This window comes from Oncorhynchus gorbuscha, linkage group LG08 (assembly GCF_021184085.1).
Source record: "Oncorhynchus gorbuscha isolate QuinsamMale2020 ecotype Even-year linkage group LG08, OgorEven_v1.0, whole genome shotgun sequence".
Taxonomy (NCBI): Eukaryota; Metazoa; Chordata; class Actinopteri; order Salmoniformes; family Salmonidae; genus Oncorhynchus; species Oncorhynchus gorbuscha.
In genome coordinates this window covers 37,768,989-37,793,049 of record NC_060180.1, presented here as the reverse complement: position 1 = coordinate 37,793,049, position 24,061 = coordinate 37,768,989, and the positions used below count along the sequence as shown (strand labels likewise).

General features: G+C 41.1%; 1 protein-coding gene and 1 long non-coding RNA gene across 13 annotated transcripts; one reads left to right on the top strand and one right to left on the bottom strand.

Annotated features, from left to right (window-relative positions):
* Positions 1-1,831: 1,831 nt before the first annotated feature.
* LOC124041602 lies at positions 1,832-6,388 on the top strand. Its single transcript, XR_006839968.1, has 2 exons — positions 1,832-3,206; positions 5,996-6,388. It is a non-coding gene; the product is annotated as an uncharacterized LOC124041602 (long non-coding RNA).
* On the bottom strand, positions 3,747-24,056 carry LOC124041601 (heterogeneous nuclear ribonucleoprotein C-like). Of its 12 annotated transcripts, none has more exons than XM_046359355.1 (10): positions 23,685-24,025; positions 23,503-23,594; positions 14,415-14,575; positions 12,848-13,113; positions 12,554-12,638; positions 12,372-12,422; positions 7,601-7,767; positions 6,450-6,563; positions 5,981-6,120; positions 3,747-4,420 (listed from the first exon to the last, which is right to left on the bottom strand). In XM_046359355.1, exons 3-10 carry the CDS (start codon positions 14,417-14,419, stop codon positions 4,301-4,303), a joined length of 948 nt encoding a protein of 315 aa, XP_046215311.1. In that variant the 5' UTR covers positions 14,420-14,575; positions 23,503-23,594; positions 23,685-24,025; the 3' UTR covers positions 3,747-4,300. The 12 variants fall into 12 exon arrangements, with proteins under 12 accessions (XP_046215311.1, XP_046215312.1, XP_046215314.1 ...); XM_046359356.1 differs by having other exon boundaries at positions 20,484-23,594; positions 23,908-24,003; XM_046359358.1 differs by having other exon boundaries at positions 23,908-24,003.
* Positions 24,057-24,061: the final 5 nt, after the last annotated feature.

Genomic DNA, 24,061 nt, shown 5'->3' with positions numbered 1-24,061 from the left:
CGAAACTCAACAAATGTATCAAATATTCTGGGCCTCCAATATTCTGAGTTTCCTGCGCCAGTGAACTCAGGTCAGACACAGGTGTAGGCTATTTGCACAAGGGATAAGAAGCAGTGCTTGACATGGGCAGGAGCTCACAAGAGCGGAGTACCGGCACCTCAAATGTTCTACTTCTTGAGTTCCTGTTCCTCTTATAGAATATTATCTCAAAATATTTGTGAAGCACCTGCACATAAATATAAACAGTATCAGCACCCACAATTAGTTCTGGAACCTATTTTAGTCAAAGATAAGCAATGATAAGAAGTAATCAGGTAGGCCTATTTTATGACGTTTCCACTGGATCAGAGCATGACCTTTTTCCCTTTATCGAAAGGGAGAGAGCTAGAAATATTGTCATACTCAATGGTTGAAAAAACAGACTGTTTGCTTGCTGTTTGAGGTGAAGAAAACATTACTTTGAGAAGCTCCACAGCTCATTAGTGGTGGTGCCTTAAGCCAATCAGAAATACTATCAGATCCCCAGATGGGCACATTTACAGTGCCTTAAACTATTCAGACCCATTGACTTTTTCCACATTGTGTTATGTTACAGCCTTATTCTAAAATGGATTAAATAAAACAAAATGTCCTCAGCAATCTACACCCAATACCCCATAATGACAAAGCGAAAACAGGTTTTCCATCATACTTAAATGGAAGACGTTGGAAACCACCAAGACTCTTCCTAGAGTTAGCTGCCCAGTCAAACTGAGCAATCAGGGGAAAGGAGGGCCTTGGTCAGGGAGGTGAGCAAGAACCCAATGGTCACTGACAGAGCTCCAGAGACCCTCTGTGGAGATGGGAGAACCTTCCAGAAGGACAACCATCTCTGCAGCATTCCACCAATCAGGCCTTTATGGTAGACTGGGGGGGGGGGGGCGAAGGTTCATCTTCCAATACGTCAACGACCCTAAGCACACAGCCAAGACAACGCAGGAGTGGCTTCGGGACAAGTCTCTGAATGTCCTTGGAGTGGCCCAGCCAGAGCCTGGACTTGAACCCGATCGAACATCTCTGGACAGACCTGAAAATAGCTGTGCAGTAACACTCCCCATCCAACCTGGCAGAGCTTGAGAGAATCTGCAGAGAATAATCGGATAATCTCCCCAAATACTGGTGTGCCAAGCTTGTGATGTCATACCCAAGAAGATTTGAGGCTGTAATTGCTGCCGAATCTGCTTCAACAAAGTACTGAGTCAAGGGGTCTGAATACTTATGTAAATGTGATAGTTGAATTTGTTATAAATTAACAAATTCTGAAAAACGGTTTATGCCTTGCCATTATGGGGTAATGTGTGTAGATTGAGGGGGGAAAACAATTTAATATTTTTTAGAATAAGGCTGTAACTTAAAATGTGGAAAAAGTGAAGAGGTTTGAATACTTCAGGAAGGTACTGTATATGCCTACATTTGCGTGCAGGCCTTCTTCTCTGCGTAATCAGGTGTGCGTCCTTACTCAACATTGATCGGAGTGCTCCAAACAAAAGACAATGACTAAATTGACAATGGAATGAAATAAACCAAAACGTGTTTCTCACAAGTGAAGCAAAGGTTGTGCAGTCTGCAATGTGTCCACTCCGACATTGAGAATGATAAGACTGGAATACTAATATATTTAATGTATTAACAGAAATGTTTATAACCAAACAATGTAGATTTGGAATTATAGGAATTAACGGTAGATGTAGGCTACTACTGGTAGTAGGGAATAGACCCCAACAATCAAAACGCAAACAATTCACAGTGAAGTTATGAAACAATGAATGTGGACAAATTAGCGGGAGAGAGAATTCTGTAGAGAGAAGTGCATTGTGTGCTGCATGGTCAATCTGACATCTGCATTGGCCATGCAACATTTACCGTGATATGGCCTCTGCAGAAGTCAAGGTATTCAGACTGTACTAATTGCGATTTGCGGAGCAGCACAGAGCTGTTGTGAAGGAAGTTGTCAAGGAAGTGAGTTTGATTATACAAGATGTACCGCCCCCACCTACTGTCACCAAATATGTCAATGCGGAGCTATTCAGAGCACTCATTCTTATAACATTTGGGAGTTCGCACAGCGGTGTAGTACAGAGCTCAATTTTGCCTTTGTATGCCTCCACAATTGTGTCACACCTTCCATATGGACAATGGCGACCGTCATTCAGAGCAGGCCCCACCCGTTTAGCAACAAAAAAAAGTGTTGTTTGTTTTACATGTTATTTTGTCCGTTTTTAAACAATGTATACATTGTTTTTTAGTTAAAACACTTTGTTTCTTTGAGTAAGGCAATCCCAGTGTTTCGGCCAAGCACAGTGCTTTCTGTGCTGGTGGGGCAGCCAGCTGGAAAATACGGAGCGTGGGGGGGGTAATGTTCTCTAGTTGCGCCGTGATTGCCTCCGTGGTCTGTCACTCACACAAGGAGTCATCATCATGAATCAAGTCGACAATCTACTGGCAAATCCTTTTCATATGAAGAGAAGTTATAGATAAAACTATAGGTGCTCGTCGACCATTGGACAAAAATTACACAAATTGGAAATCGCAAATTCAACAATGAGCGGTTTGGAAGGAATCAGTGGCTAACTGCAAGCATTGCAAAGCAATCACTAGCCTGCTAGTCAGTGGAGAGGGTGTGTGGTCCAAGTCTGGGTTTAAGGGTCTCTTTTCCAAGCTTAAAAAGGATCAACATTGACGTGGACCAGGAAAGGTTGAATACATTGGCCATGCTGTCAATCCAGCATGACTTCTGCAGCGTTCAAAACAAATGGAAACTCTAAAAAAAACATACTTGAGCGAGTTCAAGACAACTGGGAACTACGGGAAGAAAAAAAAACACAGATCCGACTGGGAAAATATGTTGAGTGTATAAGTCAGGAGCTCGGGCCTCTTTCTAGAGCTCCGACCTGAAGATCGCTGACGTCAGGATGGAGGCTGAAGTCCTGAACAAATAGTTATATTGACTACGTCCGTCCCAGCTCACTCATTAATGTCTTCATCAAAATTATGGATTGCCTCTTATCCGCTCGTCATTCCCGTATGCAGTTTGTACATCTCAATCGTCAGTAGAAACAACATTTGTTTAACCAAGTCAGCCATGTTTTTTTTTAAGGCAGTAAATGAGGCTGAATTAACTGTTTCACTGCCAGACAAAGCTCTGCTGATAGCCAGGTATAGCAGTGGTAAGGATTCACTCCATGGTGCTGAAAAGAAGGCTCTGCTCTTGGGACAGTTTTATGTAGGCATTAACAGTTTGTGGGCACCTTTTGTCTTATAGTGCAATTCAGTATAGTGCAATTAATGCATTGTTTATTGGTTTTGCTGGCATGCATCTAAAAATATGTATTTTAAAAATTATATGGGGGGAGCTTGCCCCACCAAGATTTACATGCTAAAATCACCACTTCATATGGAGACTCCAACCACATTTTCAGATCAAGCATAAATTGGCTTTTAGTCTAGGCTTCCACAAATGGGGACAGCCCTAGTGTACCTACTACCTGTATGAACACCAACACATCTGTTTGCATGCCTGGTTGGGAGGTTCTTGAAGTGGAACCATGATAAAGGATATGAGAAGGGACTGTTTAAAGTGATCTGATATCCAAACACTGCCAGTTATTTATTGTTGTGCTATCATCACCCAAACACAATAATACCTGATAAATTAGGTGTGCATCTGAAAACCTATTTCAATGAAATAAAGCACTAATTAATTTGAGTATTTAATTGCAATTTATTATTACAGTACAACTTAGACCGAGTAGTATAAAAGAGTAATGACATGAAAATCAGGAACATACAAACTCAAGTGGACAATTTTTTTCTTCAAACGTTCACTCAATCTTTAGTTGTTGTCATTGATTGATTGCCAATGCTAGTAAAGCCAATGTGGTGGTTTGACTTGTGGCTCAGGTCAGAGAACAGCCATTTCTGCTCTATGCTGGTCAAAAGAGCAACAGCAGCACAACAAATCACTTCATAACGCTCGCCATCTACATCTCGTTTCAATGTACCTGGCTGCAAGACCATGCTAAATGAATAACACAATGATAGGAGTGAGATGAAACAAGGATAAACTAAATTGCACCAAGAAAAATAAAAAGACCTGTGGGACAATGGAAGGGTGGTAGACGGGGCAGGTGTTCTCTGAGTGTGTGCATTGACGTTTTCTCACGTTTCGGAGTAGTGTGGGTATTAAAATAGGAGTCGGAGGAGCCACTGGAAGCCATGTGGATGCGTTGTCTGTACAAGTGTGCATCAGTCTACGTGTGGTCTAAGAGTCCTCGTCTCCGTTGACACTGTCACCATCGTCGTCTCCATCCACATGCTCTCCTTCCTCCTCCTCATCATCATCCTCCTCCTCCTCCTCCTCCTCTCTTTGTTGATTCTTCACCTGCGAGAGCATATTAGGCGCTGTGCGTATAAATACTCAAATTACACTGAGCAAATATAAAATGCAACATGTATAGTGTTGGTCCAATGTTTCATGAGCTGAAATAAAATATACCAGAAATTTTCCATACGCGTTTTCTCTCAGATTGTGTGCAAATTGGTTTAGGTCACTGTTAGTGAGCATTTCTCATTTGCCAAGATAATCCAAGCTGATCTAAGCTGATTAAAACAGCATGATTATTACAAAGGTGCACCTTGTCCTGGGGACAATAAAACATCACTAAAACATGCCGTTTTGTCACAACGCAATGCCACAGATGTCTCAAGTTGAGGGAGCATGCAATTGGCATGCTGACTGCAGGAATGTCAATCAGAGCTGTTGTCAGAGAACTGAATGTTAATTTCTCTACCATAAGCTGCCTTTCAACGTCGTTTCAGAGAATTTGGCAGTACATCCAACCAGCCTCACAACCACAGACCATGTGTAACCAAGCCAGCCCAGGACCTCCACATCTGGCTTCTTCACCTGTGGGATAGTCTGAGACCAACCACCCGGACAGCTGATGACACTGGGTTTGCACAACCAAAATATTTCTGCACAAACTGTCAGAAAACATCTAAGGGAAGCTCATCTGCGTGCTCGTTGTCCTCACCAGGGTCTTGACCCGACTACAGATCGGGGGTCGTAAACGACTTCAGTGGGCAAATACTCACCTTCGATGGCCACTGGACAAGTGTGCTCTTCACAGATTAATCCCAGTTTCAACTGTACCGGAGCAGATGGCGTCATGTGGGCAAGCAGTATGCTGATGTCAACGTTGTGAACAGAGTGCCCCATTGTGCCGGTGGTGTTATGGTTTGGGGAGGCATAAGATACTGACAATGAACACAACTGCATTTTATCAATGGCAATTTGAATGCACAGAGATACAGTGACGAGATCCTGAGGGCCATTGTCGTGCCATTCATCCGCCCCCATTACCTCATGTTTCAACATGATAACGCACGGCCACATGTCGCAAGGACCTGTACACAATTCCCCCCGGAAGCTGAAAATGTCTCAGTTCTTCCATGGCCTGCATACTCAGACATGTCACCCATTGAGCATGTTTGCTATCGATGTGTATGACTGTGTTCCAGTTCCCACCAATATCCAGCGACTTCGCACAGCCATTGAAGAGGAGTGGGACAACATTCCACAGGCCATAATCAACAGCCTGATCAACTATGCAAATGAGATGTTGCGGTGCATGAAGCTAATATTGGTCACACCAGATACCGACTGGTTTCCTGATCCACGCCCCTACCCTACCTATTAATGTATCTGTGACCAACAGTCATGTGAAATCCATAGATTAGGGCCAAAATAAATAATTAATTAATACTTAATAATAATAATTCATAAATTTTTACTGATTTCCTTATATGTACTATAGCACAGTAAAATCTTTAAAGCTGTTGCATGTTGTGTTTACATTTTTGATCAGTGTTGAACACACTTCAACATACTGCCATTCATCAATATGTTTTCTCTTCCCCTCCCTCGTTTCTTCCATCTCACCTCCTCCTCTTCCAGCAGATCCCCCTCCTCCTCAGAGTCATTGAGATCCTCCCTCTCCCTCTTGATGCTCTCCTCCTTCTTGATGTTGCAGTGCTGCTGTGAGGACACCTGTCCAGGCTCAGGCTTTGCACCCTTCTCATCTGCTCGCAGAAAGAGAGCGATCCGGGTCAAACAAGCCAGAGAAAAAGTCGTCAAAAATTGAAAAATGAAATCACTTATCTGTACATACAAGTCATAGGAATGCTGAGATTGCCGAGAGTACAAACCAGCTCATTCATTTTTTTTTTTATGTTATAAAAGTTGACTGTCCACGTAACCTGGTTCAAACATCTACCATGTAACCCTGAAGGAGGCATTGTATGCCAATACATTGGTTGCTATACGCATTAAATGTTTGGGAGTATAGTGTGCGACTTTCTTTTTATAAAAGCATTGATCACATGGTTAAGGTGACACTCCTACGCCCTACCTGACTTCTTGCTGTGGTCCTTCTCCATGCGGTCTAGGCTCTCCAGCAGGTAGTCTACTTTGTGTTTAATCATTGTCAGCTCCTTCTTGATGGTCTGCAGGTCATCTGTTTTCACTGAGAGAAAGAGAGTGAGAAAAAAAAAAAAGAGACGGATAAAGGTTTAAGCGATTGACCCCAATACCTTATGAAGCTCTGTATGCGGTGCTGCGAGAGTAACCTTCAAGCCCTGCACCGTGAGCATCAGAGCATAAAACAAATATCTTTGGTCCACCAGCCACAACTTATTTTCTCTCTAAAATACAAAAAAAAAAAAAAAAGTATTATTCCTAAAACAATAAATTATTACTAGTAAGAAGTAATGGGTTATCGTTTCATTTCATTTCATTGTGTGACCTGAGTCTTAACCAAAATATCACAGATGAGACAAAACATTTCAGCTGCCCCTTTTAAGGACGGGAGGTTACCGTGGTAACACAACTTGTCATGTTCGTGCACGTGAGATTGAGTCTGACTAGTATAAGCGTGGTCTTCTCTTCCCTAGCAGTTGAAACCCAAACATAGATTGTTATTCGATCTTGTGAACAAAACAATGTAAATAGCCAAGAAACAAGGACAAGGTCTCACCTCAGTAGACTGGTTTCAAATAAATTAGACCAACTTTTATGCCTATGCGCAGAGCTTCTAAAAATGAATCTGTCACTCAGCTCTTCAAATGCACACAGCCTCCAGCCAGGCAGTGATGCAGCGCGAGGTGGAATAGGCTATTATATGATTAGTAGAGCTTTGACTTTGTGCGATTAATTTACCAGCTATAAAGCAAAAATGGCCAGAAATACTTTATAACAGTTACTGCAGCATTTATTTTACTATAAATGGGATCATACTTGACTTTCTATTCGCAAATGAAAGTGAAATGCTCGCACTGTGGAGCTCTTGACCACCCGCCAGGTGAAATAGACATCTTTACCCGCCAGGTGAAATAGACATCTTTACCCGCCAATGCCAAAATCTACCCGCATTTGGCAGATGTTAATATTAGTCCCTGGTGAGCATTGACAGCAGTTACTGCATGAAGGTGCTACAAATAGTCCACTGGGCAATGTGCAAGTTTACTGTGCTAGTTGAGTGGCTAGAGCAGAGGGGGCACTGACTTGTTCTTGAGGATGCCCTCTGGCTACTCTTGGAGGAAGAGGAGAAACTGGCCTTGCTGCGGCGGCTGCCCCCTCCAGTCATGCTGATCCGCGGGCGCTTGGACGGGATCACAGCTCGGGACAAGGGTGGAGGAGGAGGGGGCACACGGGATGGGTACGAGTACACTCTGAGAATAGAAGAGCGAGTAATGAATGAACAGACTACTGCCTTTACACTAATTCCTCTTGGATATAGAGTTATCTACACTGAACAAAAATGCAACACGTGTTGGACCCATATTTCATGAGCTGAAATAAATCCCAGAAATTTTCCATACGCACAAAATGCTCCATTCTCTCATTTTGTGCAGAAATTTGTTTACATTCCTGTTGGTGAGAATTTCTCCTTTGACAATATAATCCATCCACCCGACAGCTGTGGCATATCAAAAAGTTGATTACACAGCATTGTTACACTGGTGCACCTTGTGCTGGGAACAATAAAGATTCACTAAAATGTGCAGTTGTCACACAACACAATGCCACAGATGTCTCAAGTTGAGGGAGCATGCAATTGGCATGCTGACTGCAAGAATGTCCACCAGCTGTTGCTAGAATTTAATGTTATTTTCTCTACCATAAGCCATGTCCAAAGTCCTTTTAGATGTCGTGTCCAACCAGCCTTACAACCGCAGACCATGTGTATGGCGTCGTGTGGGCGAGCGGTTTGCTGATGTCAATGTTGTGAACATTGTCCCATGGTGGCGGTGGAGATATAGTATGGGCAGGCATAAGCTACTGACAATGAAAACTGCATTTTATTGATGACAATTTGAATGTACAGAAATACTGTGACGGGATTGTGAGGCCCATTTTAAGGAATCTCTGACCAACAGATGTATATCTGTATTCCCAGTCAAGTGAAATCCATAGATTAGAGCCTAATTTATTTATTTCAATATATGAACTGGTCACATTTCGTGAGCCGGTGATTGTCAAGCAAATAACTGGTCAATCTCACGGTACCTGACCGTTAATTAGCATAAACACATTTAGCATCTCCTGGCTTCCACACATAGCCTACAAGCCAATGATGCAGACCTTTGGAACATCTACATTTATAGTCTACACCTTCACAATAAATCCATTATTTATTTTAGACCGGTCTCAAGAAGAAAGATATGAAGAAAGTGTAGTCTATTTCAGAAGAACATAATGACAACTCCGAGTATGTTAGGTCCTGATCTGGCTATGCCAAATGGCTGTGGGCTACACTAGTTAATTTAGCAGACAAGATTTGCTTAGAATTCCATGGCATTATTTTATAGTATGAAGAATTACAATTGAACAAAGCTGAATGAAATAGAAAGGATATTTTCTCCAAACAATGAGTGCACACATGAGTCTCTTCTATTTTGAGAGGTTAAGAAATAGCTATTCCTTGATGCTTAATTTAGAGTTATTAATGTAACTTTAGTTGTTCTACAAACATTGGGCTATATGTTTAGATGTATAACCCTTGTGTAGTCTTAACATTCTGTATATTTCACTCAACCCCTAAAATAAAAGCAGCTTCATTGAATTTTAAACCCCAAATCTATTTTGCATCAAGAAACAACCCGTCATTCAAACTTTGTGAATATCTGGGTTTTCCCTCTGCACAATGCAGAAAGAATGCATTTAATCAGTGGACACCACTCGTTTTTATTACAACACACCTGTCAATTATTATTATTACTGCGTAGGTGTAAACAATAATATTTTAGCAAGAGATTGTAACGGCGTTCTTCGTTTGTTGAAAGAGAGTCGGACCGAAACGCAGCGTGGTGGTTACTCATGTCTTTAATGAAACAATCGCGATACATGAAATAACTGAAAGATACAAAAACAACAAACGGAACGTGAAATCTAATTACAGCCTATCTGGTGAACACTACACAGAGACAGGAACAATCACCCACGAAATACAAAGTGAAACCCAGGATACCTAAATACGGTTCCCCATCAGAGACAACAAGAATCACCTGACTCTGATTGAGAACCGCTTCAGGCAGCCAAGCCTATACTAGACACACCCCTAATCAACCACAATCCCAATGCCTACAAAAACCCCAATACGACAATACAATAACCCCATGTCACACCCTGGCCTGAACAAATAATTAAAGAAAACACAATATACTAAGACCAAGGCGTGACAGAGATAGCACTTGTATAGCCTAAGAAAGTAGTATAAATTTGCAGAAAGTAGTTTAGAATGCATTTTATTGAAGGGAAACAGTCTGGAACTTTTTTGCAACATAGTGATATATTCTTATATACTGTACAATGAGGAGCTCAACTACAACATACTAGTCTTCTCCCAATTAAAAAACAACAACATTGCCCCCACCCACAAGGTGTATGAACAATAAATATGATTAAAATAAGATACAAAAAAAAAATCAATAAACTCTAATCAGCACATGTAGGACAATATGCAAGGGTGTGTGCATGGTCTTTGCAGATGTATTTCTCACATGTGCAGCACATAGTATTTATTTTACAGTCCTTTGAGGGGGCAGAATTTGCATCTCCTCCTCTTGCCTGCCCCAGCTGCAGGGAGTGCCTGCCCCAGCTGAACAGCTTTCACAAGTGCTGCAGAGGCTGCTGTGCGGGGCAGGCACTCCCTTTGAATGTGAGGGGTTACAAGTGCCTTTCCCAGCTGCTCCAGGAACACCCTCCTCTTGTTCCGCATCCAGTCAGGGTTGATTTTGTTCCATATCACGAAGGCATTGTATGAGGACACATCAATGATGTTATGGAAGATGACCAGGGGCCAGCGGGCAGCCATCCTCCTGCAGCTATAAGTTCCAATCACGGTATCCAGGTTGTCCACGCCTCCTTTGTTGTGTTTGTAGTCCAGGATAATGGCTGGCTTCCTGTCCTCACGATCACTGATCTCAGCCGTTTTGTGCAGTGTGCTCAGGAGGACCACATTCTTGTTCCTCTTTGGGAGGTAAGAAACTAGTGGTGGTGGGGGTGAAGGCAAACTGATGAGAAGGCCTTTCTCCCCCTTGTTGCGAGGAGTGCAGGAGGGAGCTCAGAATTGTTCTTTCTAACTGTGCCAACCATGGTGATCTTCCTCTTCAGGAGCTACTGGCTGAGTTCAATCAGTAGCACACAATCTCAATTTCTCTGTGTGTGTCTTTGTGGTGTATAAATAATTTTATAACTGCCAGGTCAAAATTGACCCGAATACAATCTTTATACCCTGGTGGTGTACAGCCTTCATGGAAATATGAACAAAGGCGATGTTTCACGTTTTCTAATGTTGGTCACTCTAGGAAAAGTCATCAACTGCGAGCGTGCATGTTGAAGATATTGGAAGAACTGTCCACATTTACTTTGTCAGCCAACAAGATGAGTAGGCCTAACGAACAGCAAAAGCACTAGCCTATGTCAATCTACTATCCCGCATAGTACATAGGTTGACCTATTCTATTCTGTGTGAGAAATAAATATTCCAAAAATAGTCTGGGACAGTTGTGGGATGCAATAGATCCCAAATTAATACAACCATGACCATCCAAAAACATTTTTTTACACAATATGGGTGATGCAACAGATCAGAACATTTAGCTTAAAATGTTGATAAACTATTAGGCTATTTTTTCACATTATAAGTGCAGCAATGCACACAGTGTAGAAGGCTATATGCGCGCATATTCCATTCGCGGAAAACACCATTATCAAAAGTATATTTTTATGGTGAAAATGATATTCCCCAAACTTGAAATTCACACGTGGCATATGTATGTATGCCAGTTAGGCTCTACACCCCTTGTAAAGCGGATTAATGTGCTTAATTTTAATAAGTTATTTTGCTACTTTAGTTGTGATACAAACCTTATTAAAAACATATGGCTATGGGAAAGGTTACATGAGGTTTGGGACTATGAACCGAAAAAGGTCTCAAAAAAAGGCATTGTTTTTTATGCTGGGCATCATTCACAAGTAATAGGCTTATATTGTCATCTATCAGACTATTCTTGATTGAATCTGGTCTTTACATATACTAAATAATATGTGTGAAATTAGTTGATTTAAAATGGACCATTATCATGCACCTGTATCGAAACAGGGGCAGTGGGAAAAAAATACATGTAATCTTTGCACTTAAATAGGACGCTTTTCCCCGTGGTTTATTTTCATGCCAGCCAGGCTATACTTCTGTTGTAAATATAAGCAACGTGCTTAATATTAGGAAAGTTGAGAAATAAATATAATAGGCCTAGCCTATAGAAAGCTGATCCTCCTATTTTTAGTAGAGGCCATCGCTCCGTTTTCAGACAATTGCATAGCCTATTGAAATGTGGCGCAATATGAGCTCTCAAAGTGTTTGATTAGATTTTCGAATACATTTGTATTGATGTCAGAGTGATTAGAGGGACAGAGAGCTGAGTACCCGGCAGTTAGCAAGTTTGGTAGGCTCCCAATGACCAGCATCAGAGCTTGGAGAAGCCTAATTACTGTGACTAAACGGTCACATGGAATTTGACTGCCTTCATGACTCGTGTGTGTGTGTGTGTGTGTGTGTGTGTGTGTGTGTGTGTGTGTGTGTGTGTGTGTGTGTGTGTGTGTGTGTGTGTGTGTGTGTGTGTGTGTGTGTGTGGTAATACGCACCGAAAACAGCCCCAACTGTAACTCTGTTAGTAAAATTTGTCAAATTGTTGCATTTATATTTTTGTTCAGTATAGGTAAAATAGAGCTAAAACATAGGATGTGGGAACAGACAAAGCACTGGACTCACCGGTCATAGTAATCTCTCTGGAAGTCATAGTCCAGATCAAACGTGGGACTACTGTGGGGAGAAGAAAAAGAGCTGTCCAAACAAGATACACGTATGCAGTGGAGAAGAGGAATTATCAGAGTAAGATTTGGTGACCCAGAGGAGGTTCAAAATATTAGATATTTAAAAATGTGATTCTTTACATTGAATCAGACCTGTACATTTCTCCCGCCGAGCGCTTTGCGGTCTTTGACCTGTGGGGTTTGGGTTCTCCAGCCAAGTTAATGTCTGAGGAAGAGAGAGATAGTCTTAGTTGGCAGTTGGAAATACAATCTTTATTCATAGTCTATTACAGAGGCACCTTTAAAAAAATAATTTAAAAAAATTCTTATTCTCCACAAGCAGGTCGGGTATGGTCAGGTCAGTTTTGCACAATACCCATAGAACCGTGAGTTTGAGGCATTGCTCACCAGCCCCAGGCTGGCTTTAGTCCTTACCCAGCACCTGTCCCACGATCATGCGTCCATCCTCAGCCCCTACAGCGGCCCGGGCACATCTCTCGTTGGCGAACTGTACGAAGGCAAAGCCCTTGTGCACAGAACAGCCCACGATCTTGCCGTACTTGCTGAAGATTGCCTCCACGTCTGCCTTGGTGACCAGGAGCGTGTTGAGGTTCCCGATAAAGACCCGCGAGTTCAGCGAGCGCGGGTCCGTCTTGTTGGTCACGTTGCTGGCCATCAGGCTGCTGGTGGTGGGGGACAGACTGGTGGAGGAGGGGAGACGGGTGAAACCAATTATTAACTGTCAATACAAGATAAAACTACTCAACCATCTTTATATACAAACACGAGTGTCAAGGAATGTTCCGAATGAACACGGTTGACCTTGTTCAGCGTAATATTATATCAACAGTATCACCAAAATATGTCAAATAGTTTAAGCATCTCATGCTCCAGCCATGTAGCTTGCACAAATGTGTTTGTGGCGTATCTTAAAATCCGTCTTTGATGTCCCTTGTGTTGGTAATATAACAAACATTAGCCTTAAAGGGATACTTTGGATCTTGGCAATGAGACCCTATATCTACTTCCCCATAGTCGGGTTCATTTGTGGATACCATTGCTGTCCCAGTGTCCAGTATGAAGGAAGTTCAAGGTAGTTTTGCGAGCCAATGCTAACTAACGTTACCCATAGACTTTGTCATTGCGCATTCTGATAGCATGTATAGTAGATACCGACGGACTTCCAGTCATTATGCTAACACTAGTTAGCATTGGTTCGGAGAACTACCTCGAACTTCTTTCATACTGGACACAGAGACATAACAATGGAATCCACAAGTTCATCTGATTCTGGGGAAGTAGATAAAGGGCCTCATTGCCAAAATCCCAAAGTATCCCTTTAATATTGGTAGTACATATATAGGTCTACTGTTATGCATATGGCACAAATCCAGGAGGTCCTGCTGTAAAAAAAAAGATCCAGGATAAGCACAATAAGTAATCAGACAACTTCTATTACCATATGTGAAAAATACCATGACGTCGTATTTTTGTAGACATACAGAAGCTGCACACCCCATTTCATACACAAACCAACTCATTCAATAGCTTAATACAATTCACATTTCCAGGAAGAAATTGATGCACACGAGTTTCCGTGACTTCAGACAACAGCAGTGTGGAAGGGGGCAATGTCTGTATTCCAATCCACCTGTAGCAGGTTGTTGCAGGGTTTGTTTCATATTGCCTGAATTGCACATCTAGGGTCATAGTTAACAAGTGTCTCAAAGTAGTAAATGGATAAGTGCTTGAACATTGAGAATGTCACGCCATGGGCTACTATTTAGCACTGTAAGCATATGGTCGGCAAAGGGCTTGAGTGTGTACAAATTAGGCGCTTATAATACTAGTGGCACATGTGGTAATTTAAGGAAAGCTGAGCAAAGGAGTTTGGGCACAATCGGACGTTAGGGAGTGAGATCTCACTGGCACGGCATACAACCTGAGTGTCAAAAAAAGGAGACGTTAACAACCGTTGGGGGTTAAATAACCACTCACTCACTCCATAGCGTCTGTGTGCAGGGCGATCGTCTGTCTGTCAGTCAGTTCTGACACTGAGCGCAGGGCCAGTGTGTGCGGGCTGGTGTCTTGGGTGCTCTCAGCAAAAACTACAACTTCATCAGCACCCTCTCAGAACGCTGAACTTCGCCCCCACGACTTATACTGAGGCGGGCGACAGAGAACACACCTCAGTGACATTGTATGTACAGGGTTATTACAGTCTTACCTGGTTGGGTTTTGTACATAATTCAATTATGAGTCAAATGCAGAGCAAAAACAGGGTTCAGGGCAATCCTATAGAGGAGCACATTCAGGGGACACTTTCTGCTATTGTGTAACTGCCTAGCCTATCAACTTGTTTAAGAGATGCAATATACTTCAGGTACTTTTAATGACAGATTATGCAACAGCAGCAATATGTTGATAGATTTTATTACAGGTCAGGCATCCATTGCAAGACTAAGTTCCAGCGACAGCCAGTGGGCTCTAATTGCAATTAAGGGAATAAGCAATAGGAAGTAATGTGGTAATAGCTGAGGAGTCATAATAAGTACCAGATGAGCAGGCATGTGTGATGCACACAGGGAAATAACATTGGAACGTTATGTTGCATGAACACACTGAGAAGCTAAATAGTCTGAACGTAAGACAGGACAAGCAGGCCTATGCCTACTTTTGAGGATTTCCCCAACAGGGAATGTTCTATGCAGGGGCCACTAGAACACTCAAGCTGCTTATGGGCCTTCAGCAGCACTGCGTGGGGTGGTGTGCACTTCAGGGACTTGGTGTTAGTACTGTAGAGCTGAAGGTCCCGACTCCATTGTTTCAAGCAACCCAAGTGGACAAATCTAACATTTGTCAGAGCAGGTATACCCCCACGCCCCTTGTTTTTACACTGCTGCTACTCACTGGTTTGTTATCTATGCACTTTACCCCTACCTACACGTACAAATTCCCTCACCTAACCTGTACCCCCCCCAACATTGACTCGGTACCTGTACCCCCTGTATATAGCCTTGTTATTTTAGTATGTTATTTTTTTTAAATTACACATTTTTTACCTTAGGTTTAGTAAATATTTTCTTAACTGCATTGCTGGTTAAGAGATGGTAAGCATTTCACGGTAAGGTCTACCTGTTCAGCGCATGTGACAAATAAAATTTGCTAGGATACAAGTGAAAATAAGACTGTGTAGAGTAATTCAAGGGTAACAGTGATGTGGAGACTCAGATTGGCATACATTTTGAAGTGAACAGAACGAAAACCACTAATTGCAAAGTCAGACAAACAACAACGCCAAGGACAACTTCAACATTTTACAAACACATTTACTTGAGAGAGCAGATGCAAAGTTTGGTAAAAGAATCACAGGACAAACCATAATTATGTTACCAAACTTTGCACTGGCACTGTTCCTGAAGTGAATGTGTTTTTATACAATTGTGGAAATTGTTAAGTAGTCATTGTGCATAGAGTTATGGTTCGTTAACTTTTTGATATCATTGGTTTTTGTTTGGCCTACATTTTAGTGAAAGTGAAATCTTAGTCTCAGCATCACTCTTATTGTGAAATTGCCCTGTACTAGGCATGATGATTATTATTATTATTATTAGTAGTAGATGGGGGAGGGGAAATTGATAGTTACATATCGGGATATTAAAACTCCTTCTCAGCTCTCTGCAGCAGACATACGGTGAGCAAAATGTTTGGCACATTGAATCGCAATAAAAATCACAGTATCAAATAGCAATACATATTGTATCGGCACCCAAGTATCGTGGTAATATCGTGAGGTACCCAGCAATTCCTGGCCCTAATTAGGATAATTTCACATGACGTAAAACAGGTTGGGCTTTGCTTTAGCACTTAAAATGTTTGTGGTAGTGGAAGAGGTGTTCATATTTGAAAAGCAGACTAAGATTTCATACCCAAGTTGTCATCTAACTTGTTGGAAAAGTTGTAAAAAAACAAAAAAAACGGCAGTTGTTGCAAAGATTTCACGCGGTTAATAAAACAAGGCTCATACACATTTTGACAAATGGAATTTAATGACTTTTCCCATGACTTCTCCATGAGTTAACCAAAGGTCCATGTAAGTACAGTGCCAGTCAAAATTTGACACCTAATCATTCAAGGGTTTCTTTATTTTTACTATTTTCTACATTGTAAAATAGTGAAGACATCAAAACTATGAAATAACATAGTAGTAACCAAAAAAGGTTAAAAAAATATTATATTTGAGATTCTTCAAAGTAGCCACCCTTTGCCTTGACAGCTTTGCACGCGCTTGGCATTCACTCAGCCAGCTTCATGAGGTAGTCACTTGGAATACATTTCAATTAACAGGTGTCCCTTGTTAAAAATTAATTTGTGGAATTTCTTCCCTTCTTAATGCATTTGAGCCAATCAGTTGTGTTGTGACAAGGTAGGGGTGGTATACAGAAGATTTGGTAAAAAAAGACCAAGTCCATATTATGGCAACAACAGCTCAAATAAGCGAAGTGAAAAGAAAGTCCATCATTACTTTAAGACATTAAAAGGTCAGTTAATCCGGAACATTAAGAATTTAAAGTTTCTTCAAGTGCATTCGCAAAAACCATCAAGCGATATGAAACTGGCTCTCATGAGGACCACCAGAGGAAAGGAAGACCCAGCGTTACCTCTGCTGCAAAGGAGGAGTTCATTAAAAGTTAACTGCACCTCAAATTGCAGCCAAAATAAATGCTAGAGTTAAAGTAACAGACACAAGAGACTGCGTGAAATCAGGCCTTCGTGGTCAAATTGCTGCAAAGAAACCACTACTAAATAAGAAGAGACATGGCTAGGGCCAAGAAACATGAGCAATGGACATTAGACCAGTGGAAATTGGTATTTTGGTCTATGAGTCCAAATTTGAGATTTTTGGATCCAACCACTGTTTTTGTGAGATGCAGAGTAGGTGAAAGGATGATCTCCGTATGTGTGGTTCCCACCGAGAAGCACGGAGATGGTGTGATGGTGCTTTGCTGGTGACGCAGTCAGTGATTTATTTAGAATTCAAGGCACACTTAACCAGCATGGCTACCACAGCATTCTGCAGCGATACGCCTTCCCATCTGGTTTGCGCTTCGTGGGACTGTCAATTGCTTTTCAACAAGACAATAACCCAACACACCTCCAGGCTGTGTGTGAAGTCTATTTGACAGGAGAGCTGCTGCATCAGAGGACATGGCCTCCACAATCACCCGACCTCAACCCAATTGAGATGGTTTGGGATGAGTTGGACCGCAGTGAAGGAGAAGCATACACAAGCATTCCTGGTGAAGTTGGTTGAGAGAATGCCAAGAGTGTGCAAAGCTGTCAAGGCAAAAGGTGGCTACTTTGAATAATATCAAATACAAAATACATTTTGATTTGATGAGACACTTCTTTGGTTACTACATGATTCCATACATGTTATTTCATAGTTTTGATGTAGCATAGACTCGTGATGCACCGATATTACATTTATGGCCGATATCTTCCTTGACAAAAAAGAAATTGAGTGATTAAATTTCAGCAGCATTTTAAGCATTCTAGAACAGTTAAATAGTACACACACATAGCAGGCATCACTACAGTCCCCAGTTTGAATCCAGTCTGTATCACATCACGACCGCTACTTCGATGCAGACAAGCAACAGGTTTTACGTGAAATGTTACATACACAGCTGGACAAGATGGAAACGGACACAGTGACAGTGCGCACAGAGGAAGAGAGGAGACGGACAGACAGAACTGAAACTTCACTGCTTGACATGTACTGTATGATAAAATCCTGGTTGAGAATGAAACAGCAAGCAAAATAAATGCGTTTTGATTACATTTTACTGGTAAAATGAGGACATACGTAAATGCCAACAAAATAACTATTGGGTCAGTGTGGTGTGTGTGTAACCTAGGCAAGTCAGTGAAGAACAAATTCTTATTTTTAATGACAGCCTACCCTGGCCAACGTTGGGCCAATTGTGGACCCCCCCTATGGGACTCCCAATCACGGCCGGATGTGATACAGCCTGGATTCGAACCAGGGACTGTAGTGGACGCATCTGGCACCGAGCTTTAGTGCCTTAACACACATGGACGCAGTGATCTAACTATTTAACTGTACTAGAATGCCGCTAATATGTTTTTTACAAGGAAAATATTGGAATCGTACAAATTCCATCTTGGTGCTTCACTAATTTCATATCAAAGATCAAATGGCTGTGGTAGGCTACAAATCATTCTATTCGGCTGAAGCAAGCCCACAAATGTACAGGAAATTTAGTCAATTTTAGCTACTTCATAAGTGTTTATTTTGCAGACTGAGAAGCATCTATTGAGTTGCAATGTCCAATACATTGAATGCCCAAATCAACTGGAAGCATCTATAACAAGTTTTGAAGCCACATAATCCAAAAGGCTACATGTAATCCTTTTCCCTAAAGTTACTGGTCGCAATTTACAAATTATTATTTTGTTTCACATTACGATTCATCAAGATTGAACCAAATCCCAACTAATACAATGGCAAAGTAAAAAATTTGCTTAGTCAAAAATATTTTTTAATCAGCGTTTCCCCAACCCTGGTACTGGAGTAGTACACATTTCATTGTAACCCTGGACAAGCACACCTGATTCAACTTGTCATCGAATCAATGAGTTGTGTCTGTCCTGGGCTACAACAAAAATGTGTACTGTTGGGGTATTCGAAGACCAGGGTTGGGAAACACTGGTTCAAATTAATCAACATTGTATATATCATTTAAATTAATCAACTTTGTATGGCCTTATTCAGGAGTGTCAGTGGAAAGTTTTGGGGACATGACAAAAACATAAATACATGCTAATAATAGCTAACTATAGGGTACAATATATGTTTGAATTGGCTGCCTAGTTAGTCTGTTCTCTATCATATTGTATAGGCTATATAGGTCTACCTGGTGCTGTTATGTCAGATTGTCTCTCTCCTTGAGCAACGGCCTACTCGTCTCGCACACATGCAGGTGATGTGCATAAACAGATGCGATAAAGTGTCATTCTGATCCTGGCTGCTACGTAGATTTGTATTTAATTGATACAATATTTTAAACTATGCCTAAATTACATTAACAGAAATTAATATCCATAACTTCTCCAAAACTGTTAGGATTTTCCAAAAATGTTCCTGGCCTGGAAAACACTATTTAAAAATTCCATGAGTTTTCCAGGATTATCCATGACCTTTTGAACACTGAAAACGTGTGTACCTCTAGATCTGTAAAAGTTGTTCGGATTCCAGATTTGAATGGCAAAGTGGAGGAAGATACCACACACTAACTTTGTTGAACTTGTCAAAGTAGATGTGTCAAAAGTTGCATTGTTCACAGTGAATGGAATCAGGGTGGGAAATTAACTTAGGTCCACCAGCCACTGTGGCAGGTAGATTTCTTTTTTTAATTAGACAAAATATTATTTTCTCAATAATTGCACACAAGAAATGAGCACGCTTTCTAATGTTTCAAAAAAAAGAAATGTACTACTCGTAATAAGTAATGGGTCGGCAGGATAGCTTTACGCTGACATTTTTTACAAGGACTACATGAGGTGCTCCTAAGTTGAAATGTAGACACATAATTCAACCTAGGAGAACAATGAATACACATTTTTAGGAGTGATGCATGCTCAATCAAGCACAAACATTAGTTGAGAAACATTTTCAGCTGGCACTTTAAGGGACAGGCCGTTACCATGGTAAATCTCTGACTGACGTCTTCCTAGATGAAGACAGTTGTAGCAAACTCTAACTTTGAAAAACCACCAAGTACGCAACCTAGACTACATAACTGGCCATGAAACGAGGAGAAAGTCCCACTTTAAAAGCCTTTGTCAATTTCAATCAACTTCTACATGTGGGTTTTGGATTAAAACTGTTCCAAAATGCTCTATGACCACCTGCCAACGTGGCTGGTGAAATATACATTCTTACCTGCCAGTGACAATCTACCAGCATTCAGCAGATGTTCATTTCCAACCCTGATTGGAATGTTGGAAATCATGTGACTAACAATGGGGAGCCTTACACGCTTACCAGACCACCTGCGGTGTTATAGCTTGCAAAATAAATTCACGTTATTCAATCATTTAATCCAAAATGCTTGCAGGAGTCTGTGTAGTCAGGCACTAGTGCGGTGCAAGTTCCGCCTCTTCCATCTACCTCTTCCATCTACTCATTGGTTTTTGAGCATATAGGCTACCCACGTGAGTGATAGAAAGATTAACGAGGTCCACGCGCCAGTCGGTGGCTGGCGGTAATATACCTTCAAGTTTGTTGCCAACAGCCATATAAAATCTACAGAAGAATGAACGAGGAGAGATTAATCAAGGAAACTAAAAACTAACTAGGTTTCCCATTTTATCTGTGGATTAATTGTTTGAGTAGAGAACACATGGCGTGACTGAAAATGAGTCAAATTCTACAAAGACTCAGCAAAAAAAAAAAATTGTCCTTGACAATCAACCGTTCTCTGTCGTGGGTGATGTTGGCTTTCGCCAACTGGCCTCGAGCCCCGGTACACACTACCAATTAGGCGCTATTTTTCAGATGTTGCTCAACCGGACTGTCACAGTATTTTTGGAAAGCACACCCATGAGCTACATGCTATGGGTGTCACCGCTATTAGCTTCATGACTGACATCTAGACCAGCGATTGTCACCCCCGTGAGCATGCTGAGCCTGAGAGCACAGTAGGTCGACGAGGATTTCGTACTGAGGAAAGCTGTATGCATACTCAAGAATGTGCTGGTTCTCATACCGCTGCTGCCATTTCAATGGCATTTGAGAACATGAACACGCTAGCTCCATTCAAACAACTGCGTCTGCAGCAGATGTGATATCCTCGGTCATGGTATTGAAATGCCTGCTCAAAACTTAGTTATCACAAATTGCAAAAGTACTCTACCAGAGGCTGCAAACAAGCGATTCCGTGGCGTTGTCTCAGCCTCTTTACGGTGTCGCCACCATGTTTGATGCTAGGTACAAGGACCGCTACTTCAATGTAAGAACCAGGGTTTACATGAAATGTTACACAGCTGGAAGATGGAAACGGACAGTGACACCGAGGAAGAGGCCACGGACAAACCTGAAACTTTACTGCTTGAAATCTTGGTTTGCGACTGAACAAATGAACAATGAAACAGCAAGTAATTGAAATAAATAGGTTGATTGTTTTACTGGTAATGGGGACATACGTAAATGCCAACAAAACAAATTTTTGATCAGAACGTTTCAACCAACTAAATTTGAAATAAAATCGGTATTGTTTTTTTGCCGAGGAAAATATTGGATATCGGTTAAAAAAAATTATATATATATATATATATATCGATGCATCCCTAATGTGCAGGTAAAACAACCCAATGTTTATCTCCCAGGACAAATTATTACGCAACAGCAAGCTAACTAAATGTCCATGAATGTGTCTAGGGGGAGACAAATCAACATGCACACACTGAGACGGTTTAGTCATCATGTTAGAATGTTGAAGAAATAAATCCCTTTAAAAATTGGACAAAAAGCTAAGAGCAATTGCTCCTAAAACCTCATTTAGATAACAGCATATGAGGAATAGATACGAGTCAGAAACACTACAAATTGACTACGTGTAAATAGGATAATTGGTCATAAAGCAAAGTCTCATCCAAAACAGAGTTTTGTACCTAAGTATTTCACAAGGTAAATGAAAGTTGGGTTCATTTCAATCCTGCCAGGGGGCACACAAGTAATTCATAAAAGTATAAAAGATATCAAAAAAGTTGTCTACAAGGCACAATGGTCCTGACCTCTACGCACATTTTAAAGTTCGAATTACACTTCTAGCTTAAACGTGTACTACAAAATACCGTTTCAAATAACAATTAGTATGACAAATATAAAGTGGAACTTTTTCCTCGCTTGTCCCAGTAATTAAACACACCAACAACCTGATCAATCAATGCCGAGGTCTCTGGCAGGGAGGGGCCTGAGGGAAAGCACCACTTCCAAAGTAAATGTAACTACTGTACTAGCTATTATCATAATGGAGAGTGGACAGTCAATGTCGTTTGAGCTGCACCTACCGATATCTTTAGCACTAGTTTTTAGTCTACGATGCAACTTGATCAAATCAGGTATATTAAAATAATTACTATTCCATCTGGAACAGTTTGAAAAACACACCCCTAGCCAGGAAGATCTAAGTAAACTCACAATCTGCACACTGTAATACAACATTAATATAAAAGCTGTGATGTAGCTAGCTATACCTTGGTTTAGGGTCTAGCAAAGAGACTGAGTAAGGACAGAGTACATAACTGCATTATTCATAAAGTAACGTTTAATTAGTGGTAACAAAAAGTACACATGTCCTTGTGTTTTCTGCCACATTGTTAATATTATCGAAGTAAAATATAAATGACGTAACTATGTGAAAAACGTGTCCAGAGAAAGGTGGCCAACCAGCATTTCTTGCAGAAAAAAATAATTCCCACAAAAATAGTGTTCCTGTATCAGTCTTTCTGTGGATATCCAAGGACTTCAAAACCAGCTAATCAATCACAAAAATGTAAAAACCACCACCGGCCAAAATCAAGGTTCAACCGGGAAGATTGCTAGTAAAAAAAATGTTAGCGTTAAAAACAGATTCCACAAGGTTAACTAGTTAGCTATGCTGCAAGCTAAAGTTAACCAGCCAAACTAACGTTAGCTGCAAAACGGCTGCAGTGCAGCGCGTTATTGTCCAGACAGAGCGCGTTATTCGCAGATAGTCATAAAAATGTAACTAGCTCGGCTTACACAATCATGAACTCAATTTGCAAGACAACAAAAGAGATGGCAAAAAAAGCTAACAAAAATGTTAAGGATCCTTCTAGCCAGCATTTTGCCGGACCAACTAGCTAGCTAAAACGCTAATGGAACCAAAGTCAGTAAGTACATCAGTATGTTTAGAAACTCTGTGATAGCTAACCGCTCGCTCAAATAGAAAAATAAATGGGGTTAAAAAATTAAAATTCCAAAGATATTGCAGTCAGAGAAAAAAAAAATCAAAACAGTCTTGAATCAAAATACTCACCAGGAGCTTAAAGGTTAAAATGACTTATTTCAGCAAAATGTCAATATAGTGCTGAGGTACTCTTCTTGTAGCTATAAGAAACTGGTTACACCCTGCACGAAATGGCGCAGCACATAAAGGGGAGGGAGTCAAGACATGTATTAAATCAAATATTATCTATATTGACAAGATAGTCGACTGACCGCTCTAACAATGGATGTCATGTCCGCAAAGGTAGAATGGAGGCGCGATCAGGTGGGAACATTCTAGCCAATGAGAGGGCAGATTCGCGTGTGAACGACGGACACAACTCTGAAATAAAATCGTTTTTCTCAAAGTTACTGGAATGCCACATGGACCCACCTACATCAGAATGCGTAACAACATAAACATTACGAAACGAGTAATCGATCAAATAAGCCTCACGTAGCGAATTCAATTCCATGTTTAGTTGACCAAATTCGACACTCTTCTCATAGTCCTCCAGAGGATAAAAAGGGGCGTGGGGGCACTTGGTCTACTTATCGAGCGAATCGGACCTCTCCTTCTTATCCGGCCTCTCGCTATCTGACTAAATCCG